This window comes from Salmo salar, chromosome ssa13 (genome assembly GCF_905237065.1).
Source record: "Salmo salar chromosome ssa13, Ssal_v3.1, whole genome shotgun sequence".
In the NCBI taxonomy this organism is placed as follows: domain Eukaryota; kingdom Metazoa; phylum Chordata; class Actinopteri; order Salmoniformes; family Salmonidae; genus Salmo; species Salmo salar.
This window is the reverse complement of record NC_059454.1, coordinates 82,754,572-82,770,180: the sequence shown is the minus strand read 5'-3', so window position 1 is coordinate 82,770,180 and position 15,609 is coordinate 82,754,572. Positions and strand designations below refer to the sequence as shown.

At 43.1% G+C, this 15,609-nt stretch overlaps 1 protein-coding gene across 2 annotated transcripts; it reads left to right on the top strand.

Moving 5' to 3' along the window:
• The first annotated feature begins 9,094 nt into the window (after positions 1-9,094).
• On the top strand, positions 9,095-14,766 carry LOC106567870 (E3 ubiquitin-protein ligase RNF167). Of its 2 annotated transcripts, none has more exons than XM_014137701.2 (10): positions 9,095-9,197; positions 10,334-10,530; positions 10,688-10,768; positions 10,862-11,005; positions 11,168-11,255; positions 11,477-11,567; positions 11,822-11,927; positions 12,565-12,658; positions 12,879-12,959; positions 13,065-14,766. In XM_014137701.2, the coding sequence occupies exons 2-10, from the start codon at positions 10,432-10,434 to the stop codon at positions 13,490-13,492; spliced, it is 1,212 nt and encodes a 403-aa protein (XP_013993176.1). In that variant the 5' UTR covers positions 9,095-9,197; positions 10,334-10,431; the 3' UTR covers positions 13,493-14,766. The 2 variants fall into 2 exon arrangements, with proteins under 2 accessions (XP_013993176.1, XP_013993177.1); XM_014137702.2 differs by having other exon boundaries at positions 9,103-9,197; positions 10,415-10,530.
• Positions 14,767-15,609: the final 843 nt, after the last annotated feature.

The window sequence follows — 15,609 nt, the reverse complement described above, 5'->3', positions numbered from 1 at the left end:
TAATAGGGGCCTGTTGGGCCTGCCTTTTCCTGTAGTCCCTTGATCAGCTCTTTTGCCTGAAGGCGACCGACCCTCTTGTACCTTTTAATTCAGCGTTTCCCAAACTTGGTCATCGGTACCACAAGCAGTGCATGTTTAGTTGTTTTGTCCTAACACTACACAGCTAATTCCAATTATCAAAGCTTGATGATTAGTTGATTATTTGAATCAGCTGTGTAGCGCTAGGACAAAAAGAAAAAGGTGCACCACTTGGAGTCCCGAGGACCATGTTTAGGAAACCTTGCTTTAGTTTAAGCTGCTATAGAAAAACAGTTAGTTCTGCGTTGTCTACAGAAATGCAGTAATGGGTACTGGGCAGGGGCGGAAATCCCGGGGGGGACGGGGGGGGACACGACCCCCCCATCCTGGGAAAAATATGATTTGTCCCCCCAATATATCACTGAAACATAACTATGTAATTTAAATAATATTAATAATACGCAATGAAAGCAACTGTGCTGATTATAGACACTTAATAGTGCGTTTTTAAGTTTCAAAAGATTGCGACCCCCCCCACCCTTTGCCTCACAATGGTTTGATCCACTGCCAGTTCCTTATTTGGCAAGGTAACAGAGGGGTGGTATCCACTGTCTGAAAGGCACTCAATGAACGTAACTGACGTGAGGTTAATCCAGTCAATCGCGCACACACACTAGCTGAATATGCAGAGCTAGCGGGCAAATATTAACTATTAAGCTAGCTAGTACCTATTCCATTTATGTGGCCTCGTCAAAGATGGAATCTTTGCTATCGTCAATTTATTCCAAGATCAGCATGCAGATGATGTAAGTTAGTGCTTCAAAGTCCCTGTGATAAGGTTAGCGATAAACTGAAGTCCAAACTGAACAGAACTACACTCTCTTCTACCATTGTCTTAAATATATTTAATGGTCTCGTTGCAAAAGCTAAATTGTCGCAAGGGAACTTTTATTTATTTATTTTATTTCACCTTTATTTAACCCGGGTAGCAAAGATTATAGCAAACACCACTGAAACGGAATTGGTGCTCGCTAGCTTTGCAAATTCAGCTATTGTTGGAAGCCAGCCAATATGAAACAAACTATTAAAATTACAAAAGGTTGCAGCATATGTTGTGTAAATGGTGAACTCATACAGCTGTCAACTCTTGTCATTTTAATCCGTTTCACATTTGCTAGCTACCTTTTAGATCAAAGCCCAAATAGAATGATAAAAGATAAGATGATAGAAGCCCATCTCCTACTGTAAATAACCTACACACTGTGTGTGTGTGTAGCCAGCCAGCCAGGTAGAAAAATGGCAGAAAAATTAAAGACGGACATCAGAGTATTTTTCAGTACACCAAAAAGCAAAGTAAGAACCCTAGTAGCCTAAAATCTCAAAGACTAGTTGATAAAATGTTCATAAGAAAGAAATGAAATTCTAATGGAAATGTTTCACAATGATGTCATTAGGCAGAGCAGGCAACAGATGGCACACAGACAGCAGAGTTGGGGACAGATATGCAGGGACAGACTGGCAGAGACAGGGAGTCTCAGGTAAGTTTGTTGTCTTTGTTTGGCAACATTATGAAAGGTTCTCAATTTTTTTTACTTGTAAAATAGGAACATAATTGGAAAATGCCATGGATACCCCCACTCTCAACTTAAACTGGTGACTGAACTAACATTTGTTAAAGGCAATGGTATTGCTGTTGTGATTAGTTGTGTAGTTTTGGGTACCGGTAGTTAGGAGTACGGCAAACACCTTATTTCTTTGGTTCCTCAATATACATTTACCATATTACAATGTAGGCTATGTGTTACAGCACTACTTTTGGTGTCCCCCTCATGAATTGCTCTTGAGAAAATGTCATGTAATTGTCCCCTCCAAAGTTGATATCAGATTTTCGCCCCTGGTACTGGTTGACTGTTGAGTGCCATAAATTGTCTGTCCAATATCTAGTTCTGTAATGCCTGTAAATCTAAGTTGCTCCTAACGGGGGCTGCTTTCCCCATTGTAGATGTAACATGCACTTTAATTGGGGAGAACGGGCTTGTGGTAATGACTGGAGCGGAATTAGTGAAATGGTCTCCCCTCAGCAACCTCTTGTGATGCACGTCCCCAAACCTTGCTGGCAGTTTTCTGTTTTGGGAACTGGTAGCTGATAACCCAGTTGTGGAGTTCATTTCATCCATAAGCTTAAAGGGCTCCTGATTTGGCCTCTTTTCCTCAATGCTCATTAAGAAACGCTAGCGACCATGACTGAAGGCAAACAAAGGTTGTCTAGGGGGTGTGGTTTGATATGGGTGTTTCTTGGGTGTGTCTTTGCCATTCAATCACAACCAGTGTTGCCATGTCCATGGTTTTACTGCAAATTGGGCTACTTTGAGAACTATGTTGTGGGTGAAAATGTATTGATTATGGGTTTTTGGGCTACTTCTAAATTGCTCCGCGGCCACCATGGCATTATTATATATATATATATATATATATATATATTTGTACATGTTTTCATTTCACTTTGACCTGCTGCTGACTATCAGGCAGTGAGGCAGGCTGTTGCTGAGTAAGTGAATGAGTGAGTGGTGGGGAGGGAGCTTCATATGCAATCATTGGTAGGGAGGAGGAGGACCAGAGGGGTGTGTGTGTTGAGAGAGCTCTGCAGCAGGCACGTGAGATGAGAGCAGTACGAGTGCACGTCATGACAAGTGATGTGAGATTCAACAATGAACAGCACTAGCTAACTACACAACTGGGTAGGCAAGCAGGGCAGGGAGAAAAGGCCTAGAGGTATCGATGTGGAGAAGAAAAATTGAATTCTATGGGTGGGAGTAAGCTGGACTCTTAGGCCCAGGGAAAGGGCATGTAGGCAGGCAGGCAGGGCCGAGAGTATTGGGCCTAGAAGCCTGGAGGTCTGGACTTAGGCTGTAGAGCTCCAGTATAAGGCGTGGAGCTCCAGAGAGGATGAGGCAGCAGTGAGAGCCAGACAGAGGTGCCTTGAGTAGGGGAGAGGTCACCAGGTCAGTGGAGGTCATCTGGAGATCATCTGGTCATCTGGAGCTCCAGAGAGGGTCAATAAGGGTGTGGCAGGAGTGAGGCCCATACAGGGGTGCCTCGAATGGGGAAGAGGTCACCAGGTCAGTGGGGGGACTGTCTGGAGCTGCAGAGAGGGCCAAGGAGGGTGAGGCAGCAGTGAGGCTCAGACTGCTCTGTCATTCGCTACATACTTTAGTTTGAGACTGACAGCATTGAAGTCGTTTCTGGTGACAAGAGGTACAAGGATTGTTGTACAAAACAAAGTCATCAGCGATTGGATCGCCTCTTACCAATCAGAGTATCAAAGCCTATGACAAATTGTCAAACTGCCGCTTTACTAATATGTGTTCAGCCTCTGGCCCAACGGTTTCTGGACCAATCAGATGGCCCTGAATGTTTTCGCAAAAGTTTGGGTAGCCAGGCAAGTGTGACTGGATGACTGGATGAGTGACTCTGTCCTTCTGGTGGGGCATAGCAGGGTTGGTTGGACGGCCCCAGAACTCCCTTCCCCTCTTCCCCCATCTCCCTGGGGCATGGAGCTGGCTGTATGGAGTGGATGTGACATGCTGGTAGAAATTAGGTAAATTGATTTTAGTTTGCCTGCATTAAAGTCCCTGGCCACTAGGAGCACCGCTTCTGGATGAGCATTTTTCTTGTTTGCTTATGGCTTTATACAGCTTTTTGATTGCGGTCTTAGTGCCAGCATCGGTTAGTGGTGGTAAATAGATGGCTACGAATAATATAGAGGAAAACTCTCTTGGTAGAGAGCGTGGTCTACAGCTTATCACGAGGCACTCTACCTCAGGCGAGCAAAATACCTTGAGACTTCTTTAATATTAGACATCGCGCACCAGCTGTTATTGACAAATAGACACACACCCCTGCCCCCTGTCTTACCAGATGTAGCTGCTCTGTCCTGCCGATGCACGGAAAACCCAGCCAGCTCTATATTATCCTTGTCGTCGTTCAGCCACAACTTGGTGAAACATAAAATATTAAAGTTTTAATGTCCCGTTGGTAGGATAGTCTCGACCGTAGATCATTCAGTTTGTTTTCCAGTGATTGCATTGCATGTCTTTTCTTCACGCGAATGACGGGGATTTGGGCCTGGTCTCAGGGAAGCAGTATATCCTTTGCGTCGGACTCATTAAAGAAAATATCTTCGTCCAGTTCGAGGTGAGTAATCGCTGTTCTGATGTCCAGAAGCTCTTTTCGGTCATAAGAGACGGTAGCAGTAACTTTATGTACAAAATAAGTTACAAACAATGAAAAAAAACAAACAAAATAACACAGTTGGTTAGGAGCCCATAGTGCTGAGCTAGTATTGTAACTGACATGTAACTTTAGCTAATGTTTCATCCCCTCTCGACTGAGGTGGATGAATAAGCTACAGTAGTGAGTAGCTACCACAGCTAGTGTAACAGTGTAGGTTCCGTCCCTCTCTTCGCCTCAACTCGGGCTCGAACCAGGGACCCTTGCACACATCAACAACTGACACCCCACGAAGCATCGTTACCCATCGCGCCACAAAAGCCGCGGCCCTTGCAACGCAAGGGGAAACCCTACTTCAAGTCTCAGAGCGAGTGACGTCACTGATTGAAATGCTATAAGCGCGCACCACCGCTAACTAACTAGCCATTTCACATCGGTTACACTCACCCCCCCTTTGACCTCCTCCTTTTTCCGCAGCAACCAATGATCAGGGTCAACAGCATCAATGTAACAGTGTAGGTTCCGTCCCTCTCTTCGCCCCAACCCGGGCTCGAACCAGGGACCCTTGCACACATCAACAACTGACACCCACGAAGCATCGTTACCCATCGCGCCACAAAAGCCGCGGCTCTTGCAACGCAAGGGGAAACCCTACTTCAAGTCTCAGAGTGAGTGACGTCACTGATTGAAATGCTATTAGCGCGCACCACCGCTAACTAACTAGCCATTTCACATCGGTTACACTAGGTCAACTCTAGCCTCTAGTTATCTGTCAGATAGCGATATGAGGTGGCTATTATTACTATGTAACTGCAGCTGTTTGTATGAAAATATTTTGTAGCTTTTGTTTTGTCACGTTACAGAAGTAAATAAACTTGGCAAGCTTTCGCCGTTGATGTACCGTTACAGAGAGAGCTGGCCAAAAGTTGGCTCAGCTATTATTTTTGCCTCAATCAAACTAGACCTGAATGAAATTATGAAACCATCTGCCAAACGATTGAAGATGACATTTTTATGTTTTTTTCAGTGCAATGTGAGTTATATTAGCCAGTATGTCAATGTAACGTTATTGATCTGTCAGTTTACCTAGCTAATTCCCTACTTTTCACACTGACACAATAATAAACAGCTCTAAAGTGTTACAGGCTTCACTGTCATGGTGCACAGTAGAGGTCCCGCTGGCTTTCTGTCCGACTCCCACCTGCTACTGCAAGGACTGGTCCCAAACCCAACCGCAGTCCCACAATGTTAAGTTAGGCGTATGTGAAGTAGCTCACTTGCCAGCCATGGTCCCAGTAATTTAGCTTCCTATAGGCAATATCAAATGGGCAAAATAACTTAATTAAGAAATAGGTTAAATTACCAGAGATTCTCACATGGCCCTTATATTGTATTACTAGGCTATATCAGCCAATATGCTAGATGTAGATTGAAAAGAGGAGAGATATGGGTGATCAATATTTAGGCCAATTTCTAGGCAACGTAGTAAACTACAGTGGGAGGACCCCCAGACCCCCTGCAAGTTATGTCCCCCTCTGCAGATAGCACTGCTGGGTGATTTAAAAAGTAATAGTCAATCGATCAATAATACATATAATAATACTCTTAGCAAAAATGTTTATCTTAAATTTACAATATGTAGAATGTATGAGAATAGAAAGGTTCAGAAATGTTGTGTAACATCACAGAACAGTTTAAAAAATATATGGCACATAGAAATCAAAACTGGATGTTGTTCAGAGACAGATGGGAGTGGTTAAGTGGAGCTTAAGGATAGGACTAAAAACAAACAAAAGATAACTACTGTAAAATATACTGTGTGAAGAGGCGACTCCGGAATGCTGGCCTTCTAGGCAAAGTTCCTCTGTCCAGTGTCTGTGTTCTTTTCTTTTTATTGGCCAGTCTGAGATATGTTTTTTTTCTTTGCAACTCTGCCTAAAAGGCCAGCATCCCTGAGTTGCCTCTTCACTGTTGATGTTGAGACTGGTGTTTTGTGGTTACTATTTAATGAAGCTGCCAGTTGAGGACTTTTGAGGTGTCTGTTTCTCAAACTAGACACTCTAATGTACTTGTCCTCTTGCTCAGTTGTGCACTGGGGCCAATGCTCTGCCTGACCAGAAAGCAGAGACCAGCGTCAACGCCATCACAGTGGGTATGTACAGCAGGTTTGGCGCTGCAGAGTCCATTCACAGCGACCAAGGCAGAAACTTTGAGTCCTTTGTGTTTGCAACCATATGTGAGCGCCTGGGTGTGCACAAGGCCCGCACCACTCCGCTTCCCCCACAGAGTGATGGCCTCATGGAGCATTTCAACAAAACGCTGCCTGTCATCTCCGCCAAATACCAGCGTGACTGGGACAAGCACCTGTCCATGGTCCTCATGGCATGCTGCACCGCTGTCTAAGACTCCACCTCCTGCATGCCTGCCTACTCATGCTGGGGAGAGAGATCCGCACTCCTGCAGAGATGGCGTTTGGGCTGACCCCCTGATAGCCCTTCTGTTCCACTGGTGCCAGAGTAAGCCAGGAGACTTCAGGACTGTCTTGAGACAGCCCACACCTTCGTTAGGGAGAATCTGGGGAATTCAGATGTGAGGCAGAAAATAAACTACGTTGTGCACACCTGGGGGAGGCACTTTGAGGCGGAGGACATGGTCTGGGTCTACAGCCCCCGGAGGAAGAAAGGCTGTTGCCCCAAGTTCAACAGGCACTGGGTGGGGTCCTGCAGCATCCTTGATAGGATGGGAGAAGTGGTGTACCAGGTCCAGCTGCCTCCCAGGGGGAGAAAGGTGGCACTGCACCTGGTCAGGTTAGCCCCATACAGAGGGGCCTCTTCGCCCCCAGAAACCCGAGGGACCTTAACCCCCTGTGTCACTGATAGGTCCCCTGTGTCCCCATCCTTTTCTCCCTGTCCCTGCCCTCATCCCCTGTGCACAAGAGGGACAGGCCCATGCCATAGACTGCACTCCCTTTGCCACGAGTGGACACTCTGTCCCCATCACGCCTGTGCATACAAAGTAGACCTCTGAATCTTTGTTTGTTCTCCCTGGTCAGTTATGTGTAACTGTTTATGAGTTTCTGGTCATGTTTATTTATTTTGCAGGGTTTAGCATTTATTTAATTTAATTTTTATTTATTTCCCCTTTATTTAACCAGGTAGGCCAGTTGAGAACAAGTTCTCATTTACAACTGCGACCTGGCCAAGATAAAGCAAAGCAGTGCGACACAAACAACAGAGTTACACATGGGATAAACAAACGTACAGTCAATAACACAATAGAAAAGTCTATATACAGTGTGTGCAAATGTAGTAAGATTAGGAAGAGCAGTTGGAGGTCACGGAAGGAGAGTTGTATGGCATTGAAGCTCTTCTGGGGATTAGTTAACACAGTGTCCAAAGAAGGGCCAGAAGTATACAGAATGGTGTCGTCTGCGTAGAGGTGGATCAGAGAATCACCAGCAGCAAGAGCGACATCATTGATGTATACAGAGAAAAGAGTCGGCCCGAGAATTGAACCCTGTGGCACCCCCATAGAGACTGCCAGATGTTTGGACAACAGGCCCTCCGATTTGACACACTGAACTCTATCTGAAAAGTAGTTGGTGAACCAGGCTAGGCAGTCATTTGAGAAACCAAATAAGAATTTGCTGATAAGAATGTGGTGATTGACAGAGTCGAAAGCCTTGGCCAGGTCGATGAATACGGCTGCACAGTAATGTCTCTTATCGATGGCGGTTAAGATATCGTTTAGGACCTTGAACGTGGCTGAGGTGCACCCATGACCAGCTCTGAAACCAGATTGCACAGCGGAGAAGGTACGGTGGGATTCGAAATGGTCAGTGAGCTGTTTGTTAACTTGGCTTTCGAAGACTTTAGAAAGGCAGGGTAGGATAGATATAGGTCTGTAGCAGTTTGGGTCTAGAGTGTCTCCCCCTTTGAAGAGGGGGATGACCGCGGCAGCTTTCCAATCTTTATGGATCTCAGACGATACAAAAGAGAGGTTGAACAGGCTAGTAATTGGGGTTGCAACAATTGCGGCGGATAATTTAAGAAAGAGAGGGTCCAGATTGTCTAGCCCAGCTGATTTGTAGGGGTCCAGATTTTGCAGCTCTTTCATAACATCAGCTATCTGGATTTGGGTGAAGGAGAGGCAGGGGAGGCTTGGGCAAGTTGCTGTGGGGGGTGCAGAGCTGTTGACCGGGGTAGGGGTAGCCAGGTGGAAAGCATGGCCAGCCGTAGAAAAATGCTTATTGAAATTCTCGATTATTGTAGATTTATCGGTGGTGACAGTGTTTCCTAGCCTCAGTGCAGTGGGCAGCTGGGAGGAGGTGCTCTTATTCTCCATGGACTTTACAGTGTCCCAGAACCTTTTTGAGTTTGTGCTACAGGATGCAAATTTCTGTTTGAAAAGCTAGCCTTTGCTTTCCTAACTGCCTGTGCATATTGGTTCCTAACTTCCCTGAAAAGTTGCATGCCAGTCCCAGCATGCCAGTATGCCAGTCCCCCTGCTGTCTGTCAATCAATGGAATACCTGGAATGTTTCAGTGCCAGGCGTTCTTGTGGTTGGTGGACAGCGACTCAAGAATTGTTGTGGACATTCGCTCATTTATGGTTTATTCTCAGTCATTACAATAAATGTGTATTTTAGTTTAAGTGTATTTCTTTAAACATAGCCTACCCAATACATTTCAACATACCAGTATCTGTGTAAACTTTAAAATACATGTTGGTATAAATAAAATGTAACATTCTGTGAAAAACAGTTGTACTGCAATTGAGTCCATTTTTTGTTGTTGATATTCCCAAAATGTAGTATATTGTTTGCTTGGGACTTTTATTTTGAAAAAATTAAATCCGCGATCGTGTTGCCTCCATAATATCCTGCTGCTAGGAGAACGGTAATAACTTTACCGCAGTGAAGAATTGGACAAAACAACAAGACACTGACTGGTACAAGGATCATACCACTTTTCCCCAGATAGCTAGCTAGCTAGATAGATATGTTTACATTTCCATAATTGAGACTGTTCTGATTATCAGTATTGAGGGGCAGCCTGACATAAAATACTGTAACTTTCAGATCGCTAGCTACAATCTTAGTTGTAGCTAGCTACTGTTGATCGACTCAACTTAGCTAACGTTAGTTATCCGTGCCGTGGTAAATCAAATTCGTCTTTGTTGTTGTTAGCAGCACACCTAATGTTACCTAGCTAACGTCAGATTATCTAGCCAATAGCGAAGTAAACTAGCTAGCTAACTGAGTTATTAAGGCAAATAATACTTTTGTCCACCGGACCGAATGTGTTATTTTTGTCCCCAAGCATTGATTCCAAAATGTTTAACGTGTTTTAGCTGTGTGTTAATTTAACGCTAGCTGGCTACGTTGCTAGCTAGCTACGTATAAACTAGTTAGCTTCTGTAGTTATCACTGACGAGTAACGTTAGCTAGCTACTGTACTGTATTTGTGTTTTGTATACAGGCACCACCATATCTAAACGTTGATCATAGAAAGTATTAACATTATACTGTGAATTTTTTTACGTTTATTTGGACTGGTATTGGAATAATTTATTATAATGCTATTAATCCCTTACGAAAAAAGATTGCAGTTAGAGTGCAGTATAATTAAGCAATAAGGCCTGAGAGGGTGTGGTATATAGCTAATATACCACGGCTAAGAGCTGTTCTTAGTCACGACGTAACGCGGAGTGCCTGGACACAGCCCTTAGCCGTGTTATATATGCCATATATCACAAACCCCCGAGGTGCCTTATTGCTATTATAAACTGGTTACTAACGTAATTAGAGCAGTAAAAATGTATGTTTTGTCATACCTATGGTATACTGTCTGATATACCACGGCTGTCGGCCAATCAGCATTCAGGGCTCGAACCATCCAGTTTGTAACTGCAGTTAGAGTGCCATATAACTGCTGCAAATACTGCGTCCAAAATAACATTTTTTTACTGCAGTAATTTTGCAGGCTAACGGCAGTACACTGCAATTACTGCGTTCAAAATACCACAGTCAACTGCTGTTACTGCACATTTACTGCAGTTTCAAAACTACAATCTTTTTTTGTAAGGGATCACTATAATCGAGGGATTATTTTCACTCCTCGGGCTGAACTTCCCTGCTACCTTGCCGTACTCATCCCATTCTCCAGACAGACAGTGAGGCAGGATGCTGGGCCTGTGGTGCATGGGTGCCCAACTGGGCCTTCTCACTCTGGTGATGTGCTGCACACTGGCTCCCTTACCTGCACACGGATACATCTATGCTGTGAGTCCTCATAATTGTAGAACTGTATGATCAAGTTTGTTGTGGATTTACTAGTGATTTTAGATGTTTGCCATTGCATTTGTCATTAAAAAAAATGCAGTTTACAGTCCCTGTGCGCTGGCATTGATTTTAAAACTTGTGTTTCTCTGTCTGGTAGCATTACAGCAATATGACTAACATGTTGTTTGAGGACCTGTCTGCCTTGTTTGGATCATCACTACCCAAAGAGGGACTTATGGTGAGAGGAGAGGAGGGGAGGGGATAACATGCTCTTTCATCCAATGGATAAATTGGCTAAAATGACCTCATTTTCTTTCTCTTTGTCTTCAAGGGTGTGTTAGTAGAGTCTCGTCCACTCAACGGCTGCACTCCGATAGAACCTCCACCACCACGGCCCACATCTAGTGATCCCAACACGACCACTACTAACTACATAGTCCTCATCCGACGCTATGACTGCAATTTTGATATCAAGGTTAGTGTGTGTCGCTATGCTGTTGGGTTGCTTAGGACATATTGTGTTAATTCAATTTGAATTCAACCTATTTATTTATTGCAACATATTCAGTGTAAAACTACACTGCGTGTAGTGTTTAGAATTATTATAGTGTGAATTATGATTTTGTATTTAATGCAGGTGCTGCATGCACAGCAAGCGGGATTCAGTGCAGCCATCGTTCACAACATGTACTCAGAGACTCTACTCAACATGAACTACAGCAATGGTGAGGATCCTGAAATCGTCTTCAACTTCCCTAAGCTGCCTTTTTCCATTTCTTACAGAATCAGTTCTGTTAGTTTACTTCCCCTTAACCAGGTTGACTGATTTGTGTTCTCACTTCTCAAAACCTCAAGTAGTCTTTAACCAGTATGATCCTCCCAGGAAGTAAATACTTTGGTAATGCTGAATGGCAGTGCTCCCCTTTTTGTTTGTTTGTGTGTGTAGAAACCATTGCAGAGGAGATTGAGATCCCCTCAGTATTCACCAGCTACTACGCCTCCCAAATTCTCAGGACCTTCATCATTCCTGAACAAGGGTGATTTCCATTGATGTTCTATTATTTTTGTCAAGCGCAGCTTTATTGATTAGAGTTGCACTGAAATTCTGTCATATTCTTCACAACATCTTTGCACTCATCATGACGTCAGCCCCGCTGAGTGTCTGGTCCTATGTGGACGTCATCACCATGTTGGAGATGGTATTGTCTGGCAGTGTTGTCCCTCTTAGTCATAGTCGCTTTTCTGAAAAATGCCCCCATACAAAGCTGATGGTGCTGTATTTGGTATGCAGGGCCTATGTGATCCTCAAGCCGGAATTTGCCTTTCCACTCTCGTATTATCTCATCCCCTTCACCGGAGTGGTGGGCATGATCGTCCTTGTGATGGTTGTCTTCCTGGTAAGTGCCCTTGGGGAACAGCCTCATTTTGTAATGAATGTGGAATTCATTTCACAATTGAATAGTTATTGATTTCATTGCTATTTCGTAAATCATTTCCACCCCCCGGATATTAAAAGCCCTATGACTGTCATCCTTAGGTGTTGGTGTGGTCACTGGCTATGTCTGAAATCTGTCTTGCCTACTACTCACTAAAACAGCATGCTGTGTACTAATCATACTTTAGAATGTATTGTTTAGTTAAATCAAATTCAGTAAGCAACACATATCAACATACTAGGCTCATCAATACTGAGAGTGCTTCATCTAGTGTGCAATTGCATTTATTCCCACCATTTGTTCATTCCTGTACAGGGCGTGGCTCTAACTGATAATGTTGTCAAACACACGTGGCTCTTGAAAAAGGATGCTTTTAGTCAATAGGGTGCAGCGAATTCTACTAGATGAAAAGCCAGGATGTTGAAAAGCCAAAATGTGTAATGACATCCTGGCTTTTAAAGCATACTCATTTTTTGAAATTTCACATACTATAAAACGTTATATTTTAGCATACCAAAATTGCCTACTGTTTAGAACTTAAGTATGGGTATCTGGACACAGCCTCTGTCTCTTCATTCCCTGTCTTGTCTTGGTTTAGATTGTGCGCTGTGTGCAGTACAGGAAAAGGATGAGGAAAAACAGGCTGACCAGGGAACAACTAAAGAGGATCCCCATTCACAAGTTCACTAAAGGTAACTGGGGGAGTGTCCCACCATACATTAAAATGAGAATCAGTCACCAGTATAACTGGTCAAACACATTCTGGAACAGCAGTACTCTATTTCTTCCCTAGAATGTTGAGAAACCCGAATAACAAAAATACCAATCTGATTGTCTGCTCCTGTTAGCATAACATTACAGTTAGCATTACAATGCATTTACACATACATGTGAATCTTATTATTTTTCTAGGTGATGAATATGATGTTTGTGCTATTTGTCTGGATGAGTATGAAGAGGGAGACAAACTGCGAGTTTTGCCTTGCTCACACGGTAATTATAAATGATAATGTTTGTCCCTGTCTAACTCGCATATGTTTTTCTCACAGTTCCAAGGTCATGGTTGCAGTAACTGTTTTATTTCTGTCATCTCTTCAGCGTACCACAGCAAGTGTGTGGACCCCTGGCTTACAGGGACTAAGAAAACTTGCCCTGTGTGCAAACAACGTGTAACCCGGCCCAATCCGGAGTACTCTGAGTCCGAGTCTGAGGATGAGAGGGCACGTGGTGGAGACGAAGAGGGGGGGGAGGGCGAAGCTGACACCGAGCGCACCCCTCTCCTCCGCCCCTCCAACCCAGGCTTCCCCTCTGGCAATCCAGGGGCCTATTCTGCCACTGTCACCACAGTAACCACCGCGCAGTGCCTAGCCTCTCCCACTCACTGCGACTCGCCCATCCTGGAGTATAAGGGCTACTACTCCCCTCAGGAGGTGTTAGACTCTGATACTGAGCAGGGAGGGGTAGACTCCCACCCCTCAGACGATGACACTGCCCAGCTCATTGGTAGGGGCACAGTGGGGGTCTGAGAACCTGGAGGTAGATGAGATGAAATTACTTTCTACTAGCTGAAAAGGGTCAGTCTTGTCCCCCAGTGTGTTTTTATCACACAAAAAAAGATAAACTGGTTTATGGAGCTGTGGCTATGAAGTTGTCTCAGTCATAGACTTTCTAGAACACTATTGTCACTCAATGTTGCTAGCTCTAAGATGGTAATATAAAGCCAAGATTCTGTTAGGTTTTAGCAGTCCTTTTTAAACCTGTCTTAAACATGAGGCACACATTAAGTACAGTGAATCAGTTAAACATTTTGCTTTAAGTCTTTGCCAGTGCACTCTAACCCCCCACCCCCCTCCTAAAATGTATATTTTCACAAAATGATGTGACTGCCAGGTAGTCTCAATCTTAAAAGGAAATTTCTATATTTTTCAACTTCACATTCTTCATCTCAAGCACCACCCCAACATCAACATATGTGAAAATTGTGCATTTCTGTTTTGTAGTAAAAAAAATTGTTTCCTATGACATCATCAGTGTTTATTGTGTGATTTTTAACCAATTATGAGTAGGCATTGCCTACTAATTGTCTACTAATTGGTTGATGATGTCATTGGAAACGCTTATCTTCCTCTATCTTTTTTTACTTCAAAACATAGAAACGTGCCATTTTCACATATTGCATGTTGATGTTGGAGTGGTGCCGGAGATTATAAATATAATATTGAAACATTTTGACATTTCTCTTTAACTGTAGGTATTTGGTTGAAGAAATCCTGTCAATGCACTACTTGATAATTGACATACCCCAAATTCTTCTTTTCAATGAACATACCAGGAGATAACCCACCTGAGATGACTGTGTAAAATCAATGTAGCATGATTTTCTTTGGTAGTGATTGAATAGAGACTCAACTCATTCACCAGAAAGGAAACTACAGTGCTGCTGTCTCACAAATAACATATCTTCCCCATGCTAGTAGTATACTGTAACCTGTATGCATCTCTGTAACTGGTTTCTTTCATGATATTGTGGGTAAGTGGGAGTATAATTTACTCTCTGGTGAGTTTCATTCACTGTTTTATGGAGTTTTTTTTCTCTCTGATGGATCTGTTGGACAGTTAATTTGCCCTGAACCAGTAATCATGGCATGTCAAAGGAGAATATATATATATTGTAAACTTCACTGTAATACGTTTTTATTGTCCAGCATCGTTTCTTTTAAATACTTTTACTACTTTCAAAAGGTCCGAATTTGTCCAGTGTAATTCTATTTCAACCTCTTCTATAAAAACATTTTCTTAATGATGTTGTAATATTTTTGGGGGTTTTCTCTCTGTTTATTTTTGGTATAGCTGGTCCTGTGAGATATATTTTTTATATTTTTATATATTTTTTATTTTTATATTATATATATATATATATATATATATATATATATATATATATATATATATATATATATACAGTACCCGTCAAACGTTTGGACACCTACTCATTCAAGGGTTTTTCTTTATTTTTACTATTTTATACTATTTTATACATTGTAGAATAATAGTGAAGACATAAACTATGAAATAACACATATGGAATCATGTAGTAACCAAGCGTTAAACAAATCAAAATATATTTGAGATTCTTCAAAGTAGCCACCCTTTGACTTGATGATAGCTTTGCACACTCTTGGCATGCTCTCAAACAGCTTCGCCTGGAATGCTTGTCCAACAGTCTTGAAGGAGTTCCCATATATGCTGAGCACTTGTTGGATACTTTTCCTTCACTCTCCTGTCCAACTCATCTAAAACGATCTCAATTGAGTTGAGGTCGGTTGATTGTGGAGGCCAGGTCATCTGATGCAGCACTCCATCACTGTCCTTGGTCAAATAGCCCTTACACAGCCTTGAGGTGTGTTGGGTCAATGTCCTGTTGAAAAACGAATGATAGTCCCAGTAAGAGCAAAACAGATGGAATGGTGTATCGCTGCAGAAGGCTGAGGTAGCCATGCTGGTTAAGTGTGCCTTGAATTCTAAAGAAATCACTGACAATGTCACCAGCAAAGCACCATCACACCACCTCCTCCATGCTTCATGGTGGGAACCACACATCTGTTCACCTACTCTGCATTTCACAAGACACAGCGGTTAGAAT